The sequence below is a fragment of the Argentina silus genome (assembly GCF_951799395.1).
Source record: "Argentina silus genome assembly, chromosome: 9".
NCBI lineage: Eukaryota > Metazoa > Chordata > Actinopteri > Argentiniformes > Argentinidae > Argentina > Argentina silus.
This window is the reverse complement of record NC_139663.1, coordinates 22,317,610-22,335,109: the sequence shown is the minus strand read 5'-3', so window position 1 is coordinate 22,335,109 and position 17,500 is coordinate 22,317,610. Positions and strand designations below refer to the sequence as shown.

At 46.7% G+C, this 17,500-nt stretch overlaps 3 protein-coding genes across 7 annotated transcripts in view; all 3 read right to left on the bottom strand.

The window, feature by feature from the left end:
- Nucleotides 1–620, bottom strand: part of gaa (alpha glucosidase) — a 13,343-nt gene extending 12,723 nt beyond the window's left edge. For all 3 annotated transcript variants that reach the window (XR_014554407.1, XM_083677097.1, XM_083677096.1), the window contains exon 1: nucleotides 1–620. This exon is cut by the window's left edge and continues 131 nt beyond it. Coding sequence is in view for 2 of the 3 variants with exons in the window: in XM_083677097.1 (XP_083533223.1) it covers nucleotides 1–457 (457 nt within the window). In the remaining variant the exon portion in view is untranslated.
- Nucleotides 621–1,140: 520 nt separating this feature from the next.
- On the bottom strand, nucleotides 1,141–7,954 carry samd9l (sterile alpha motif domain containing 9 like). Of its 3 annotated transcripts, XM_083677749.1 has the most exons (4): nucleotides 7,825–7,954; nucleotides 7,653–7,697; nucleotides 6,654–6,707; nucleotides 1,141–6,554 (listed from the first exon to the last, which is right to left on the bottom strand). In XM_083677749.1, the coding sequence occupies exons 3-4, from the start codon at nucleotides 6,655–6,657 to the stop codon at nucleotides 1,936–1,938; spliced, it is 4,623 nt and encodes a 1,540-aa protein (XP_083533875.1). In that variant the 5' UTR covers nucleotides 6,658–6,707; nucleotides 7,653–7,697; nucleotides 7,825–7,954; the 3' UTR covers nucleotides 1,141–1,935. The 3 variants fall into 3 exon arrangements, with proteins under 3 accessions (XP_083533875.1, XP_083533877.1, XP_083533876.1); XM_083677751.1 differs by lacking the exon at nucleotides 7,653–7,697 and having other exon boundaries at nucleotides 7,825–7,841; XM_083677750.1 differs by lacking the exons at nucleotides 7,653–7,697; nucleotides 7,825–7,954 and adding an exon at nucleotides 7,180–7,264.
- A 188-nt stretch (nucleotides 7,955–8,142) lies between these two features.
- Nucleotides 8,143–17,500, bottom strand: part of ern1 (endoplasmic reticulum to nucleus signaling 1) — a 29,194-nt gene continuing 19,836 nt past the window's right edge. Inside the window, exons 12-22 of the mRNA XM_083677926.1 lie at nucleotides 17,154–17,348; nucleotides 16,600–16,891; nucleotides 16,276–16,369; nucleotides 15,895–16,084; nucleotides 15,253–15,352; nucleotides 14,799–14,998; nucleotides 13,972–14,119; nucleotides 13,309–13,436; nucleotides 12,340–12,463; nucleotides 10,755–10,822; nucleotides 8,143–10,302 (exon numbers count right to left, since the gene is read on the bottom strand). Of these exons, the coding sequence (XP_083534052.1) occupies nucleotides 9,601–10,302; nucleotides 10,755–10,822; nucleotides 12,340–12,463; nucleotides 13,309–13,436; nucleotides 13,972–14,119; nucleotides 14,799–14,998; nucleotides 15,253–15,352; nucleotides 15,895–16,084; nucleotides 16,276–16,369; nucleotides 16,600–16,891; nucleotides 17,154–17,348 (2,241 nt within the window). The 3' untranslated portion in view covers nucleotides 8,143–9,600. The remainder of the gene's footprint in view (nucleotides 10,303–10,754; nucleotides 10,823–12,339; nucleotides 12,464–13,308; nucleotides 13,437–13,971; nucleotides 14,120–14,798; nucleotides 14,999–15,252; nucleotides 15,353–15,894; nucleotides 16,085–16,275; nucleotides 16,370–16,599; nucleotides 16,892–17,153; nucleotides 17,349–17,500) is intronic.

The window sequence follows — 17,500 nt, the reverse complement described above, 5'->3', positions numbered from 1 at the left end:
CCATTCTGTAACCGCTGTAGGACGAGGGGTAGAAGCACCAGGGGGGTCCCCCGGAGACTGCCCGCGGTAGGGGGGCATAGCAGCACCCTCTCCCCTCACACTCTGTCGGACTCACAACCCGGTCCCTGGCGCAGTCGAATCGGCTCTCCAAGGCTAGCCCACACGCCTCCTTTCTGACACCCCCGCTGCGGTGCAAGAGGCGGGCTGGCTGGGAGCGACTCCTCTGGTCGCTCCTGCTCTCCGTCGGGCTGGGCTGCCCTGTTGCTGGAGTCTCTGCGTATCTTGCTAATATAGGCACCCGTTTAACCCGTGGCTGTTGTTCCGTCAACCTTTCCAGTGGGACACTTTGGTCAGACAAATGATTAAGGGACGAACATGTGAACAAAGCCAGTGTGACGAGCGCAGAGGCCGAGAGAGAGGCGGTGGACAGACACCTGGACAAACCCATGCCGCTCATAAGACAGCGATCTAGCTACAGCTGTAACACATGACTGCAAAGGGGTGATTTATTAACAACGTATGCGCTGCAGACCGACCGTGAACGGATAGAGATTTACAGCGGATAATTATCTAGCTACGTACTTACTTATCTATCTAGCTGTGCAGACACACACCATGTATCGCAGTGCACAAGCAACACTGAACAGTTGTTCGCTAGGCAGCTTCTGGTCAAACACCGACGGCAAGCAGCGAAGGACAAATAAAGTTGCGCTAAGAATTTGCCAACTTGACAGACTAACCTAAGTCAGAGTGTCGTATGCAATATTTTCAATATGTTAAAGTTTAAGACTTTTTACACCAGCAAACAGATGACTTCATTTTTTTGTAAACACTTTTTATTGAGAAGTATTTTTTATTTATTTGTTTTTGTTATACAAGTGTACTGTAGCATCCGAGTAGGGGTTTGCTTATGAATATACATTTTTTTACAACTAAAACTGAAGGACGGTGGCTGCTCCGTTTTAATCATCCACAACATCAGCGCTCTACTCATCTTCCCTGTCAGCTCCGCCTGGGGCAGGTCGTCAGCCAGGCATTAACAATCAATCAATCAATCAATCTGAACTGCCCCGTACGGAAAAAAAGAAATATTTAGAATATATTTGAATATATTTTTAATCATGCACAATGTATTCCGAATATCGATGAAAATGTCTTTATTCAAGTTACATTTGATTTCAGTCAAAAAACATTATGAAACACATTACACAAGAACACTACTGCAGGAACGCAGTTTTGTAATATAATTGTTTGCAGATAAGACATACATGTTTGAGCTGGATTCATTCCTCATAACACTAATGCACAACAAAGGAATATGAGAAAAGGCAATGAATATTGTCATTAGTTGGCTATACTGTTGTTGATGTATCAAAGGTATAATGTTTAAAGGTCCATTACGTAGATATTAGCTTTAAAATAGTGCTAAATTACCATGATAACTCAGTCGCCATCAAGGCATCACATGATGAAGAACATTCAGTAAAGAGTGCTGTTATTGGTCCAAACAAAGCGTTTTCTCAAAACCTGACATTGTGGTAGGCCTTCACATGCCTCTTTCACATTTGGTTTGTTTACAAGGACATGCACATGTTTGCCATCATTAGAAAACGAAGTGGATGCACATTTTCAGTGTGGCCAACAGGGGCAATAACACGCAAAACTACATGCTGCACCTTTAAGACAAAATGTATTAAAAAATATAGATTTACACTATCCCTCAAGGATCAAATGAAACATTATCAGTGCACACTTGGTCATTGGTTGATGTACTGGTCAACAATTGCTTTTATGTATTTGTAGAACAACTTCCATAGCAATAAAGTTACAATACAAATAATATGACATATTTTATGAGAGCTTCCCTTTGACTTCCCTTTGATCCTACAATGTTGACATGAACATCAAGGCATAACTACCTGTTGTTTTAACACCCTACTTTCCTGTGATGTTGTATGCAACAGGTCCTTTGAATGTGAAGCCCAAGTAGAATGTGACATTTTCATTGCCATAAGGCACTGAGGCTCCATTCAGAGGATGGACGGTAAACTTCTTCTTCTGTGGACCCTCAAGGTAGACTGTTCCATCCTCTGTCCAGCCAGAGACTCGCTTAAACAGACTTGCAATCTCCGGCATTTTCCACACCTCTCCACGGAACCACTTAATTCTTCTTTCTGAGAAGGCAAGGACCTTTGTGATGGTTTCAACCTTGCTCTTGTGGACAATCTTGTCCAACCCACTTCCATTACTCAGGAAAAAATGTGTGAAAATCCTTCTCTTCCTCTGGGGAATATCCTTCATTCTGGTCCAGTAGTTTCTTTTGAGGTATTCCACAGCTGATAAGACAATGTTATATTTGTTCTCTTTGTCGTGGTCTGTGTCATGATCTTCAGGCCAGAACAGCATGGTCAGCAGGAACAGAGCACTGGGTAGGCATTTCTTTTCCTTGATTGGGAACTGCTGACTGAGTTTCTGAAGATCTTTCAGAGCAGCTAACTTCGGCGACTGCGGTGAAAGGCAACTTAAAGCAATATGAGCTGCTATGTAATTGACAAGATCCATCTGGTCCATCCTGGCCATAAGAGGGTTGTTGGGGTAAAGAGATATGATACTCTCGAGGACTTTGACGTGGTCTCTGTCTTTCTGCTCAATCAGAAGGGAGAGGATGGATGTTATATTTCCCCCGCCAAGGCGATAAATGATCATGCGTTTCATGAACGGAGTTAGACTGGCTGGGTTTGACTGACACAGCTTTGAGGCTGTGCTCAGAGCGGCTTCGCTGAAATACTTCCCATACTCAGAGGATTTTCTCACCAGCCATGTCAAAGGATGGGATGTTTTCAACTCAGAACATTCGTTTGTCTCCTCCACATCTGCGTTGATGTCTGTCTGGAAGTAACTCAGGTCTTCGGAGATCCACTCCAAGGCTCCATGCAGTGTCTTTTGAAGGTTTTTCAAACTGCTGTGAAAAGGCTCCCAGGGTTTCTCAACTTCCTTGGGGATGTAATCAGTGAGCAGGTACTTCATGCCTTCTGAGTGGCCGTAAGTTTTGTTTGAGAACACACGCAATGAGAATATGAGCTTCAACAGGCTGCATCCAACTTCAACTGCTGCAAAAAAGCCTGAATTGTTCATGTTTTCAAGGTCGGACATTGCCGCCTTTTCACATTCTCTGAAACACTCCATAGCTTTCAGTGCCGTCTCAACCGCATCAGCTGTGTTTTCTGCGGTCTTTGGCACCTTTTCAATTGCTTTACATTTGGCATTGAACCATTTTCTGTACAGCTGGCCTTTTGTGTCAAGTATATAGGAGTTGTCGGGCATGTTTGTTGCCGCAATTTCTGCCCAGTGTTTTGCCTCTTCAAACCTTTCATAGGAGTAATTCAGGCGGGCAAGTTGTTGAGCAAAAAATGCATCTTTGTTGAAACGAGCGTATGCCTCCTTCATTAGCTCAATTGCTCTCTCTGGGCTTTCTTTTTCACTGACATGCTCAATGAGGGGAGAAAAAAAGCTGTCTGACTGATCGCCTTTGCTTACCCTGCAACGTCTCATGAACAAGTCTCTCAGAAACTTTGCATACTCTTCTTTTCCAAACCTGTGCTCAAAAAGCACATCCTCATGGAGAAGATCCATGGCGATCCCGCTTTCCTGGCGTTTGTCACCAAGGAGCTGCTGGAGAATTTCCTTTGCAACTAGTGGGTGAATGATTCGAATTGATTCAATGTGTGTCTTGTCGTCTCTCAGGTGTATGAAGGCAAGTTTGGCTTGCTCACTTAATGACCTCTCAAAAGCATGCTGGCGAAACCTATCCATGTGGATGGTTAATGCGAGCAGAGCTTCGCAGTGGGACTGTGAAATGAAGGAGTTCTGAAGGTAAGTGTTGAGCAATGCCACGTAACGAATGAGGCGGGTGACAACTGAATCATGATCAATGCCTTGTAGCAAATGTTTCACAAATTGTTCGACATACTCCACAATCTTCTCATGGGCAAATTCTTCACTCATCAAGACGAACGTCAAGATGAACTCTGGCTCGTACTGTTCTTCAAGCTTCTGCCGTTTACCAGCAAACTGTCTCTTCTCTCCTTTTGACAGCTTGTGAGTGACAGCTACATTTTGCAGTGGCGAGTCTTTGCACATCTTCTCTGGATTATAGGATCGTCTGCAGCTCAACAGGATGAAACACAGTGTTCCTTGTCTGATTTTCTTAGTGTTGATGGCAAGCTCTAATTCATTCCTCAGATCATCAAGGTAATCTTTATCGCAGTCCTCGATCAGAAGGAGCACTGGGAGACACTTCTGAGTATCTTTTTCCTCATACTCTCTGAGCTGAACAGCATGCTCAGAGACAATGGCAACAGGGTATGATGGCTTCACAACAGCACACCGTAGGTCTTTCCTATTGTTCCACAGCACCTGCCTTGCCACAGTGCTTCCACCACTTCCTGGGTGATGGTAGATGTTGATACTGTTCACAGGTGGTTGGTCTACACCCCATTGTATAGTGTCACTGACAAGTCTGGATATATCCCTGTATGCATCTCTTTGAATCACTTCTCCAACAAACTTCTTCTCTGCAAGCCAGAAATTTAACCAAGTCACTTTACCCCCATGGTAAAACTGTCTTTCAATGTTTTCATTCTCTGCTCTGACGAATTCATCACTTGTTTCATTGCAATGATCAACACTCAGGATTTCCAAGGAATACATCCTTTCCTCCTCGCGTGTTTCAAGAAGGCACTGTCCTTTAACATAGATAGGCAAGTGCTTGGTGGCTCGAGAGGTTACAGGTTGAATTTGCTGCAGTGTCGCATCCACATGGCTCATTTTCATCCCAACCACACTGGAACGGTTCAGAGTTTCTGTTCCACATGATCCCTCAGCAAAGCTTTGCCATTTCTGATAGTTGTCTTCTGATTCTGAGATGCAAATGATGTCCTCATGACCTTCCATGTCTGTGAAGAACTCATAGAAGGTGTGCAAGAGGGTCTTCTCGACTGGGGATGTGAGGAGGAACATTACCAAGAATGTGCCTTTTGGCAAGATCTGCTTGCAGATCAACGACACTGATTCTCTGAGGAGTGTCATTTTTGTTTTGATCCATGTCATTTCATTGCAGGGGTTCTCATTTCCTTTGTAATCGCTGCGTCCGTTACAAAATATCCAGCTGGTCTGCTCAAACAAATGCAAGTGACTCACAAATTGTCCAATGCTCATGCCACTTGGAATTTTGTAGTTCTGCATGAAATGCATATTTGCAGCATGGTGTTGAATGTATTTACTGCAGAATCCTGACTGCTTGGAATCCGGGTCAAAGTCAAACACACAGAATATGTTCATGTTCAGTAAGAAGTCAATGCTGCTCAAGTCTTCTGGTTTGAACTTGTTTGTGACAAGAATGTACCATTTCTCCTTCTCAATGAATTTTTTGCCACTACTTACTAGCATTGTGAGTTTCCTTCCAAGGTCTTGGCAGATGTCTGGTGTATTGACAAAGCGACAATGCTCTGCCTCTTCTCTTTGAGCATCTCTGTATCTGACTCGCTGGTAGAAGTCATTCTGATCACTCACTGGCTCTGTTTTTGAGCCCACCCTGTGATAGACTGTTTCCTTTTCATGCTCAATTTTGTTAGTTGACTCTTTGAAGTTTGGCAGACGAACAGAGAATACTTTGTTCTTTACAATGCTAACGGAGGGAACAATGTCCACCTCCACCACATACTTCTCCTCAGCACTGTTCATGTCTATCACCTCTATGAACTGAGGTGGACGTATACACTGTCGTACATATTCACTATCAGAGCGAGAGAAACTCCTCTCAATGTGATCCAACGCATCAACATAAATATCTCTCTCAAAAACTGGGACACCGATTATCTCACCATGTACATAACCGGCATCATCCCTACTGTCCATCACACCAAAGTGTATTGTGCCATTTGATCTGATATTCATGCAGCCAGTGCCAAATTTGAGAACCTCTTTGGCAAATTTTGCCTGCAACCTTGTGTGGTCCAGTTTGGCAGCAATGTCAGACTTGTACTCATGACAGGGGGATATTAGATCAATGACACCAGATTCGGGTTGCAGAACACTGTGATTGCCATATGTGAAATCAATACCTTCTTTGCCAAAAGGCCGTGGTTTGCAGTCTCTTTTTGTGGTCAACACAGAGGCAGGTTGCTCTCGATGTGTTTGTGTCTCCTCTACCGAAATACTTTTCTCTGTCTCTGGAATCTGATGAGCTGACCCCTGCCTATCCTTTTGACTTCCCTTCTCACTGTTCAGGCTAGTTTGAGGCTTTTTCCTGTCCTGGGTTGTCTTCCTAGAGTCTATAAGCTCACTTCTCTTTCTGATGATCAGCAGAGCCGGTCCCGATTTCATTCCAGTCTCTTTCTTAAGGTAGTCCTCAGTCAGTTCAAGGAGGATTCTCCCATCAACTTCCTCCTCATGAAGTTTCTTTATGTAAGGCTCCTTCACGCCAATAGTTCTTAACCAGGAGCTCACGTGAGATTCGGCCCATTTTTCAACCGGCAGCTCGTCAATTTCTTGAGCTAATAAAACGAGATCACAAAGCACAACACAAAGTTCAAATATAATAAAAAGCATTGTATATAATTATAATCATTACACATTTCTTGACTGTTTCTTACCCATTATTGTACTTCAGTCTACAGGTTCAATGATGAGGGTCCTGCACAATCATTCTGAGGAAGAGAGTCACTGTTAATCTCTAGTCATCCTCAATTATCCATTTTGAGATGAAACATGGATCATTTTAAAATATTAACTGCACATTAGGCGACATTTCCTCACAGACAACAATCCATACATTGAACAAAGTTGTACCCATCGTATTTAAAATAGACAGGTCAGAACATAATCCAAGGCATCCAAGTTAGAATAATACAGATCCCTTCTCTTAAACCTAAATTAAAAGGCACAATCTTGATTAGTTAAACAAAGTTTAACATGAGTTTCAATGGGGATGCTTTTTGGAACCAGCTGCAGTTCACCATGGCAACATGGTACAGCAGGATTGGTCCCCTGGGCCAACTATTTAAAATCCCTTTTTCCCTGTAATCTATTTTTTTTTTGCTATCCAGGATCAGATCAATTTGGCTGATTTTGATCCAGTATTTAAAAACATTATCGTAATAATAATGAATAATTAATTACAAGATCAAGATCACAGAAGATGCGGTGCTTTGTACAGGCCTCTACCATGCCATCTACTGGGCGAGGTTGTGTAACAACATGTGAGTGAACGAGCCTGAATGATGAGCGAAGACAAAAAAAAGACAGCTTCACACTTGTGTATTCTCATATCTGCATTACTCATAATATATAACACATTGACACAATTCAACATCTCACTGGACAACTCACACTACATTAAATACGATTACTAACTTGTATCTTTTTTTAACAACATCGCCACATTATTTTATTGGTTAAAGTTTAAGTGACTTTCCACCCTGAATCCAACTTTCAAATTCAAGATTATCATGATTTCCGGCATCAAAACTATCCTAAAAACTGGCCTAGCTTTCAGTTTTCAGATACGCAAAAACAACATTCAATCTTGATTAAAGATCAGATTTCCAAATTCAAATTGTTTTGTTTTGTCGGAAAAATCGAAAGCAGTTTACCATGAGCAGATGTTCTTAATCTTAGACTCCGCCGGGACATACTTCCTGTAGGAAAAATGATAAAAACGACATTCATTTATTTTTCTCTGTCAGTCAGAAATGGTTTAGGAGAGATATCTAATCGGTTGCGTTCAAGGCTGCAGCAAATGATATTTATATAATATTAACTTACCTCATTGAATTGATCCAGTTATTTCCGCAAAATATTTTTAGCCAGAAATGCACGACACGTCTTTCATGGTTTGCTGGAAGGCAGATCTGACCAGAACAGTCCAGCTCGGCTCCCTTCTGGACAGCCAGAGTTCATTGCTGTATTCCGAGCGAGTGAAGTAAATCACGGGTCTCTGGTCCAGTCCCTCCCTGCTTGCATGAAGACGTCATGTCAGAAGGACTCTAAGTTTCGTTTTTGAGGAAAGGAGAGAAAGTCCCTCCTCCCCCCGTTTATTCACATATTAATCCACACCCGGTAATATGAATAAATTCACAAAGATATAAAATGTTAATTTATTTGCCATTTCACTCCAACAGTGACATGATGTTTGCAAAAGCTGAAAAGTGAAGACATTAGGTCAAGGCCACTCTGTTTCTGCATATATGACAAATTCAGACACTGAAGAACAGTCATGAAAATGATTCTGTTCTCAACGGGCAATTCCATGGAATGCTCTATTGACCAAATATACACACAACACAAAGCCCTCTTTTCTAAAACTGGATAAAGCTTCACTGTGCAACAAAATACATTTGACTATTTCGATTTTTTGGGTGTGCACAATACAAACTCCACCTGAGGTAAAGTTTATTCCACTTAGAAAAAAAATACAAAACAAACAAAAAATGATCACAATTAATAAATTAAAGGCATAGTGTCTGTCGATCATTACTGACAATTCATAGTAATAAAAACGTGTAGGAAAAATCTAAAGATGGGATGAGGACTACAAATAAAAAAAAGTCTCCTCAAATGCTCATAATTCGACATGTTATACTCACACCGCAACCTGGGCCAGTTTCTATAGGCCCATAAAAGTATCAAAGTACAGGCCTATTTATAGTGTCCCAGAGATGGCTGGACCAAAGGGCCTTGGGTGACACCCTTGTGATGACACACAGTGTAAACACCAAAGGCCAACCTCGTTGCTCAATGTACAACCCCCAGCAAACAGAGACTGACAAGAGAAGAGCAGAAAAAAAATACAATATTCATATTCTTTATCAATGTTCAAATTAAACACCCTTTGGAATTATACGCCATCTTTTGCCCAAGAAGACGCTACTCTCCGTGTCTTGGTTCCAGGGGGAAAGCAGTTTCTAGCAGCATCATCGGCAGCAGCAAGCAAGACGATATCAGACTCGTGTACTCCACCACCTCACCACTGAGACACACAGCACAGTGTTATTAAAAAAAAGGCACAACTGCCACATTAAATGATTATCAACGATCAGAATCTCCAGTCTGTACAAAAATATACACCTCTTTCCAGTGAACAGGCTCACTGTGGAAATCACAACATTGCACAGTAAAACCACCATTGTCCACTTCAAGTGTCCAACAACATCAACACGGATAGGCCCGCCCTCAGTAGCCAAGTATGTTGGGCCAATCAACACTTTGATACTTCACAATACTTGATGTGGACGGACACGGTTGCGAAATAAAAAATAAGATTCTTTCTGCGGTCGATCTGGCCCCCCCCATGTCCACTCAGGGATCATATGGGGACACCCCGACTTCTTCGGGGGGGGGACCTTGGGACGGTTCCATCGGGAGACATTTTGGTCTCCGTCAGGCAGAAGAAGGCACTTGATTTTGGGGTGCTGCCCCCTCGCCCCCTGGTGGCGATTCCCAGGCACTGCAGGCCAGGTCCTCGTCAGCATGGGACAGTCACAGCAAAGCCCCAGTATCTGTGTCCACTCGTAAGGCATTGCTCCTCTACGCTGGCCTGGCTCAGACAGGCTCTGTGTCCAGCGTAGGTGAGCCTGGGTGTGGAGGTGGGCTTGGGTGTGTAGGTGGGCCTGGGTGTGGAGGTGGGCCTGGGTGCATAGGTGGGCCTGAGTATGTGGGTGGTTTGGGCGGGACGGAATCTGTAGATGGCGGGGACGATGATGACGATGACGATGATGAGAGGGTTTCTGAGGGTTGTGTGGGCAACACTGTGTGTGCAGGCAGGTCTGGTTGTGTCGGCGAAGCTAATGTAGGGTGTACTGTCTGAACTGGTGGTGTGGGTGATACTGGTGATTCTGGCGCTACTGGTAATGTGGTTGGCGCTGACTCTACTGGTATGGTGTTTGACGCTGGTACTGTGGTCGCTCGGGGCTGTGGAGGTGGTGTGTATTCCTCTGGCTGTGAGTGTGCTGGTGGTGGTGTTGGTGTTGGTGTTGGTGTTGTGTGTGTCTGCGGTGGCTCTGTGGCCCTGGGGACAGGGTGTGTGTGCGCCTCGGGGGGTGTGTGTGGAGTCCGCGTCCAGGTGAGTTGGTCTGAGCTGGGGTAGTAGGGCAGGAAGGGCCGTTCGTGGGCGCAGGTGCGCATGGCCAGGTAGGTGTGACGCAGCAGGCCGGGGAAACGGGAGGTGAAGTAGGACACAAAGTCGTCAGGGATGGAGCCCAGAGTCTCCTGGACCTCCGCCGGCAACTCCCTGTAATGGTGCTTCTGTGGGAGGACAAAAAAACAAAATATGAGAGAGAGAAAGAGCGGGAGGGGGAGGGGGACAGAGAGAGAGAGAGAGAGAGAGGGATACAGGGGATGGTGGTGGGAGGGAGGGAGGGAGGGAGGGATGGCAGGAGGATGGAGAGGAAAGGAAGTAATGCTTTATTGGGCTTCAAACATCACAGGTCAGACCACCACACCCATACCTAGAAGTCTGTTGAAGAACAGAGGGTATACTCTACGTCCCCTTCAATTGTAGTATGAAAAAATACAAATCTGGAAATTAACTAAAGACTACGCACTACAGAACGGTTTAGAACTGACCAGCGCTCCTTCGTCATGAGGCTCCGTCGTGTGTTTTACGTCGTACAAACGGCTCAACCTCTGCCGACACTCCATTTTGTTTTTCGGTGATTTCAAACTCTCACTTGGCTGCTGCTGACAGACACACGTACCTTGTTCCTCATGGCACGGAGGAGATCTCTGGCCGACCCGCCCTTGTACGACCGGAATTTCCGTAGATCTGAAAAGAGGAGAAAACCAACCGCGTGCGGTGAGTCATCATCTGCACAGTGCTTTGTTTGGTCGCCACCACCACCTGAACATGCCACACACCCGGCCCGCACCCGGCCCACACCCGGCCCACACCCGGCCCACACCCGGCCCACACCCGGCCCTCGTAAGGTCAACTGGGGACGACTTCTACGTGAAACAGACTCCAGATACCAATATAAACGTCACTAGCTCCCCACGATGCATAAACACACGATGATGCTAAATGCAACATATACATCGTGCCATGAACATGTTTACAATGAACATTCTCTGAATTCATCTAGGACATCATCTCTCACATTCTCTGATGTCTAATTCATCTACGACATCATCTCTCACATTCTGTTGCTGGTGTAAATGCATTCCTGGTCAGTCAGCACTTCCACATGTTTTGAGACACTTATTGGAAGATTAAAACGTTTTTGATATTCTGTTCTGAGGCACAGCGACTCTCTTCAGGAAGAAGTAGCCTAGTATAACCTAACGCTCTCTGGCTAGGCAGGAAATAAAATCCGCATTTGGATAGATGGTAATTTGATACCAGTGGCTGCATTTAGATCTCTCCTGAACTCAAGACACATTAACCACCCAACTGATCAACCACTCACCAGGCTGCAGTATGCAGCAGTACTTTTGGAGAGCGTGGCAATCATGCAACATAGTCCTTAAGACTTGAGCCAAACTGGTAGGGTCTTAAAGCTCCCTGTTTAACACAGTAAGAACTAGTTACACTGGTAGGGTCTTAAAGCTCCCTGTTTAACACAGTAAGAACTAGTTGCACTGGTAGTGTCACGAACTAAACTCATACTAGTCTATTTTCCTTTCTCCAACGGCACAGTTCAATGTCATTGAATGTAGGGAAAGACCATGTGGTATTCGATTATGATCTCCGACTTGAAAACACACGTGACCGTCTCCTCAAAATCCCCGATGTTAACCAGCTACGCTATCGAAAAGATAGCAATTCGACAGTGCGGGGAGGTGGGGGTGTTTGAACTTGAGGAGTGAGTTTTACCATCTCAACTCAGTTACACTTAGAACCCCTCTAAACCTGCGACACCACAGCTGAGCCCAACTGCCTATCGGATCACAGGCACCAATGAAACAGACATCCAGTTGTTGACATCCTGATCCAGAACAGTTTAAAACTTGAGGATTCAGTCACTTTGGTGGAGTTTAAGCACTTGGCCGAGGCAAATATCCCAGATGTGTGTAACTGTCATGAGGACAGCTGTTCTTAGCCATGACGTCTGTGTTTCTATATGTAACTGTTGTCCTGTATGCGAGTCCACAGTTTGTTCAACGTTGTGTCTGTGTGTGCAAGTTGATTTGTCTGAAACTTTGTTCCCTCTGCTGCTGTTGAAACGGGTCTCTCTTGAAAAAGAGATGTTATCTCAAAGAGACTAACCTGTAGAAATAAAGGTTCAATAATTTAATGTGTGGTATTTGAATGTGTGGCGTTGCAGCTGATCTCAGGCCCCTTACCCGTCTGCAGAGGCACTGTGATGTGTTCCCTCCAGTCCAGCTTCACCACGACCCGCCCCCCCCACTCCAGCTGCCGTACGATTGGTCCATCCAGTGGCTCCTTCTCTATCCTGTCACTCACGTCCTGCGAAGGGGAAACAGAAGCACGTGAGACGACTTCCTTTATCGACCTAAAATAATAATATAATGATATAATAATATGCCATTTAGCTGACGCTTTTTAAAAAAGATTTAAATATGTTTTTAGGGCAATTCTGCTTTATTGGGACAGAGACAGTAGAGATTGACAGGAAGGATGGGAGAGAGAGGAGGGATGACATGCAAGATAGGTCGAGGGTCGGAATCGAACCAGGAACCTTGCGATTACGTGGTAAGCGCATTAGTGTGCGACGCCACTAAGCACCCCCTTAGCTGACGCTTTTATGCAAAGCGACTTACATTGCAGTATATATGGTCCCGGGGGGGAATCGAACCCACAACCTAAGCGTTGTTGGCGCCACGCTCTACCAACTTAGCTGTTCTGAATGTACTCACGAATGCCGTCTCAGCTTTTCACTTGCTGTGCTGGATACAATAATGTGAACCTTTTCCACCTTCAAATGGATTTTATTTATCAAGGACCACGTCAGACGTTGGACCAAGTGTTTTTAGTAATGCTTTCAGATCGGATACATCTTATGCTATATGTTTTTTTATTATTTTATTATATTATTAGTAATAATAGTCCCACTTATAAAAAATGTTTTTACTGGACAAAGACAGTGGAGAAAGACAGGAAAGTAAGGAGGAGTAAGCTAGACCACTGGACCACCACAGGCCACGTCTAGCACCATCTCTATCCAATACAAATGAAAAACATTAAAAAAAGAAAAGAAAAAAAAGAAGTGTGTATATATATAGATAGACAGATAGGATATAGATATAGATATAGATATAGATATAGATATAGATATAGATATAGTATCTGACCTGGAAGAACTGCAGCTGCTTCTCCAGGCTCCAGAAGAAGGGGTGTTTGAGGACGCTCTCAGCTGAAGGTCTCCTCTGAGGCTCCATACTCAGCATCTGCTCTATCAGGTCTGTGGCCACTATGTTCTCTGAGGAAGACAGAGAGAGAGAGACAGAGACAGAGAGAGAGAGAGAGGGGGAGGGAGAGAGAGAGGGGGAGACACAGAGAGAGAGAGAGAGAGAGAGACACAGAGAGAGAGAGAGAGAGAGAGAGAGAGAGAGGGGGAGAGAGAGAGAGTTACTATGGGTCGGTTTGTAACCAGAGACAACTGGACCACCCCAGGCCACGTCTTTGCACTGGCTTTTTCTGGTGACCGTCAGGTATTTCACTGTTCCCGATACTGCACCACCACCTACCATCACTCAACTGCTGCCCAACCGACACGACAGAAGAGAAACATAGAGACAGAACCTAGAGGGCGCACTCCCCGCATCACGTTTTTCTTTCATGAACAGCAGCAGGTGCCTTCTCTAGGGATGTAACTCTATGGTCATAACTCCTGCGTGCGGTCATCAAATTCAAAGCTACTTTGGCCAATTCTGCCGGTAACTTCCCTTTCCCTGCTCCCTGTGGCAGGAAAGGGGAAGTGACATGGGCAGACAGGAAGTGTGCGGCGGCCTCACCGTGCGTGTCTGGCTGGAGCTGGTCCAGGCTGTAGGCGCCCAGGAGGATGTTGGTCTGTCTCTGCAGGGACTTGCCGAAGGGATGGCTGCCCTGGGTCACCACGTAGTAGAACACACAGCCAGCAGAGAAGATGTCCACCGTACAGGTCTGGGGGGAGAGAGAGAGAGGGGGGGGGGGGGGAGAGAGACAGAGGGAGAGAGGGAGAGGGAGGGAGAGAGAGAGAGGGGGGGGGGGGGAGGGAGAGAGGGAGAGGGAGGGAGAGAGAGAGAGGGAGAGGGAGGGAGAGAGAGAGGGGGGGGGGAGAGAGAGAGAGAGGGAGAGAGAGGGAGAGAGAGAGAGAGAGAGAGAGAGAGAGAGAGAGAGAGAGAGAGAGAGAGAGAGAGAGAGGGAGAGAGAGGGAGGGAGAGAGAGGGAGAGAGGTTATTAACTGCCATTAAAAGGACAATGCCATTGTTCTAAGTGATGAGTGTGGGGACTGAGGGAGGTGATGGGGATGAACTGGATGTCTCCGTCTCTTCCATGCCTATCATCATCCATAGCTAACCAACGCATAACCACATCCTCCTTCATCAACTTGGTCCTTTACATGGGGGGCACAGTGTATCTAGAAAGTCAGGGTGATTCCTGAGAGAGAGAGAGAGAGAGAGAGAAAGAAAGAGAGAGAGAGAGAAAGAGAGAGAGAGAAAGGAAGAGAGAGAGAAAGAGAAAGACTGACAGACAGACAGAGAGAGAGATAGAGCGCAAGAGAGAGAGAGAGAGAGAGAGAGAGAAAGAGAGAGAGAGAGAGAGAAAGAAAGAGAGAGAGAGAGAGATCCTGTCCACTCACAGGATTGTCTTTGCAGTCTTCACTGAGGACCTCTGGTGCGATCCATCCCTCGGTGCCTGGTACCCCGGACCTCCTGCTGAAGCTGTGTCGCCCCACCGCCAGCTTCTTACACAGGCCGAAGTCGGAGATCATGGCCCGCACCCGGCCGTGGGCGTTAGGCATGGACACCAGGATGTTGTGGGGCTTCAGGTCTCTGTGGACTAGGACGGAGAAGGGGGGGGGGGGTGGGGGGGGGGGGATTAGATCAGTTGTCTGCCAAAGCAAATATACACCTGAAATTATGTTATTTTTATTCAAAACATGTATGTGAGTATTTACACTGATGTGTCTATATTCAGAATGCCTACAGTGTACATTTGTGTTACGTCTGTCTGTCTATCTACCGTCTGTCTATCTACCTACCGTTTTTCTTAAGTGAGGAGAACACATGTAGAGTATTTGACGTGATGGTTACCTATGTTGAGGGAGTGCAGGTGTGCCAGTCCTGACATGGTCTGCTGCAGCAGCACCACAGGCTCCAGGTCACGGCGGTCAAAGTCCTTCCTCTCCACATACTGTCACAAAACACCAGACACAACCATCATCTCCTGACTGAGTGGATGGAACAGGTCAGAACAATCATTCACTTCCTCATTGTGAGTGTTGTTGTTGCTGCTGCTCTCTGGGACACTTTAAGCGTTACACCATTGTTTTGCTATTACTATTGTTTCCTCATTGTGTTATTATGACATTGCTGCCTATTGATATTGTCTGATTGTTGCGTTGTTGAGGAGTTGCTCACCCTAAAGTATATAATTACACTGCATATTGTGTAAGTGAATATTAACATTTGATTTGATTGAGGGGAGAGAGTGCTGAAAAGTCAGGAGGGAGGTGAGGGAGAGAGGAGAGAGAGAGAGAGAGAGGGAGACGGGGAGAGAGAGAGGGAGAGAGAGAGGAGAGAAGGAGAGAGAGAGAGAGGGACGGGGAGAGAGAGGAGAAGGAGAGAGAGAGGGAGAGAGAGAGGGAGAGAGAGAGAGAGACAGAAAGGGAGGGAGAGACAGGGAGACAGAGACAGAGAGAGGGGGGGGTTGGGGTCAGTGGGGTGGGGGCGTACCTCTTGCAGCGAGGCGGCACACAGCTCGATGGCGATGTACTGGAACTGGCGGTCCCGCTCGGTGCAGAAGTAGCGGATGACGTTGGGGTGCTCGTCCGACTCCCTCAGCAGCTGGACCTCGCGGTCGGCGAAGCTGAAGCACTCCGGCAGGATCCTCTTCACCGCCACGGCCCGGTTGTCAAACTGACCCCTGGAGGGGTCAAAGGTCAAACACGTTACTAAACGATGAGATGAGATGACTTCCATCCTTGTTGGAGGAGAGACGGTAGAATTACTCAGAGCACACAACTAAATGCCATGATGGTAAAAGTAAATGTCATTCCATGGCATGGTGTGTGTTGTGTAAATGAGCGTTATGAGAGGAGGTCTGAGGAGACGTACCTGTAGACGATGGTTCCCTCTGCCCCGTGGCCCAGCACGTTCCTGGGGTTGAAGGTGATGTTTCCCACCCTGACCACCATGGGACAGTCCTCCTCTGATCACCACACACACACACACAGATACACACACAGACACACACACAGACACACACACAGACACAGACACAGATACACACACAGATACACACACAGACACACACACACACACAGACACAGATCAGCATTTACACGACAACAACATCTACTAAGTCAACTGTCCCTCTGCTTTGAATGGTTGGAAATCAAGCAGCAAACGATGAAGCACAAACAAATACACCACCCGCACCTCCGTCCTCGTGCTCATTGGCTGAGCTGCCCAGCTCCGACACCGACAGGTTGGAGTGGTTGGAGGCCCGGGGGGTGCCGGCAGGGCTGCTGTGGTCCGAGCTCTCTGAGCGGGCGCGCGCCAGGGCCGCGTCCAGGTAGTCAGCGTCCGGGGGCAGGGGCAGGGGCAGGGGCAGGCCCAGGGGCAGGTCAGAGGGGGGCAGGAAGGGCTGCTGTCTCTGCAGGAGGTCCAGCCTCTCCTCCATCTGCCTCTGGAACTGCTGGTGCTGCAGCTGCTGCTGCTTGTGAACACTCTGGGGGGGAGGCGGGGCGGAGGGGTGAGTCGTGATGTGTGTGTGTGTGTGTGTGTGTGTGTGTGTGAGCCTCTGAGTTTCTGCGTGCTCGAGTCTCCAACTGCACGGGCGGTTTTGGATGCGTGTGTCAACAGCTTATAAGCTTACAACAGCTTTAATAACATCAAAGCTTTTCTAGCCTTTAAGTGCTGCTTTGACTTCTCCCCTTCTCCCCTCTCCTGCCATACCGCTGCCGACCACCAGGCGGAGCCCTTCTCCTTACCTTGGGGTAGGTGATGACGAAGGCCACCCAGCCGGCCAGGAGGAAGGTGCTGAAGATGATGGTGGCCATGTCTTTGAGCATGGAGTCTACGGGGGCCTCCAGCCTCACCGTGCGCTGGCCGGCCTGCTCCTGGATGGAGGTGTCCGGGGGGGGCCGCAGGGGGGGGCCATCATCCATGCCACTCTCGTTCACCTTCTGGGGAGTGGAGGGAGGGAGGGAGGAGAGGAGGTAAAGGAGAGGGGAGGAGGGGAGGTAGAGTGAGGAGGGGAGGAGGGGAGGGGAGGAGAGGTCATGCTGAGAGTAACAACCACTGAACAGCTCACTTGTTTGAAAGTCTTCCAAGACTT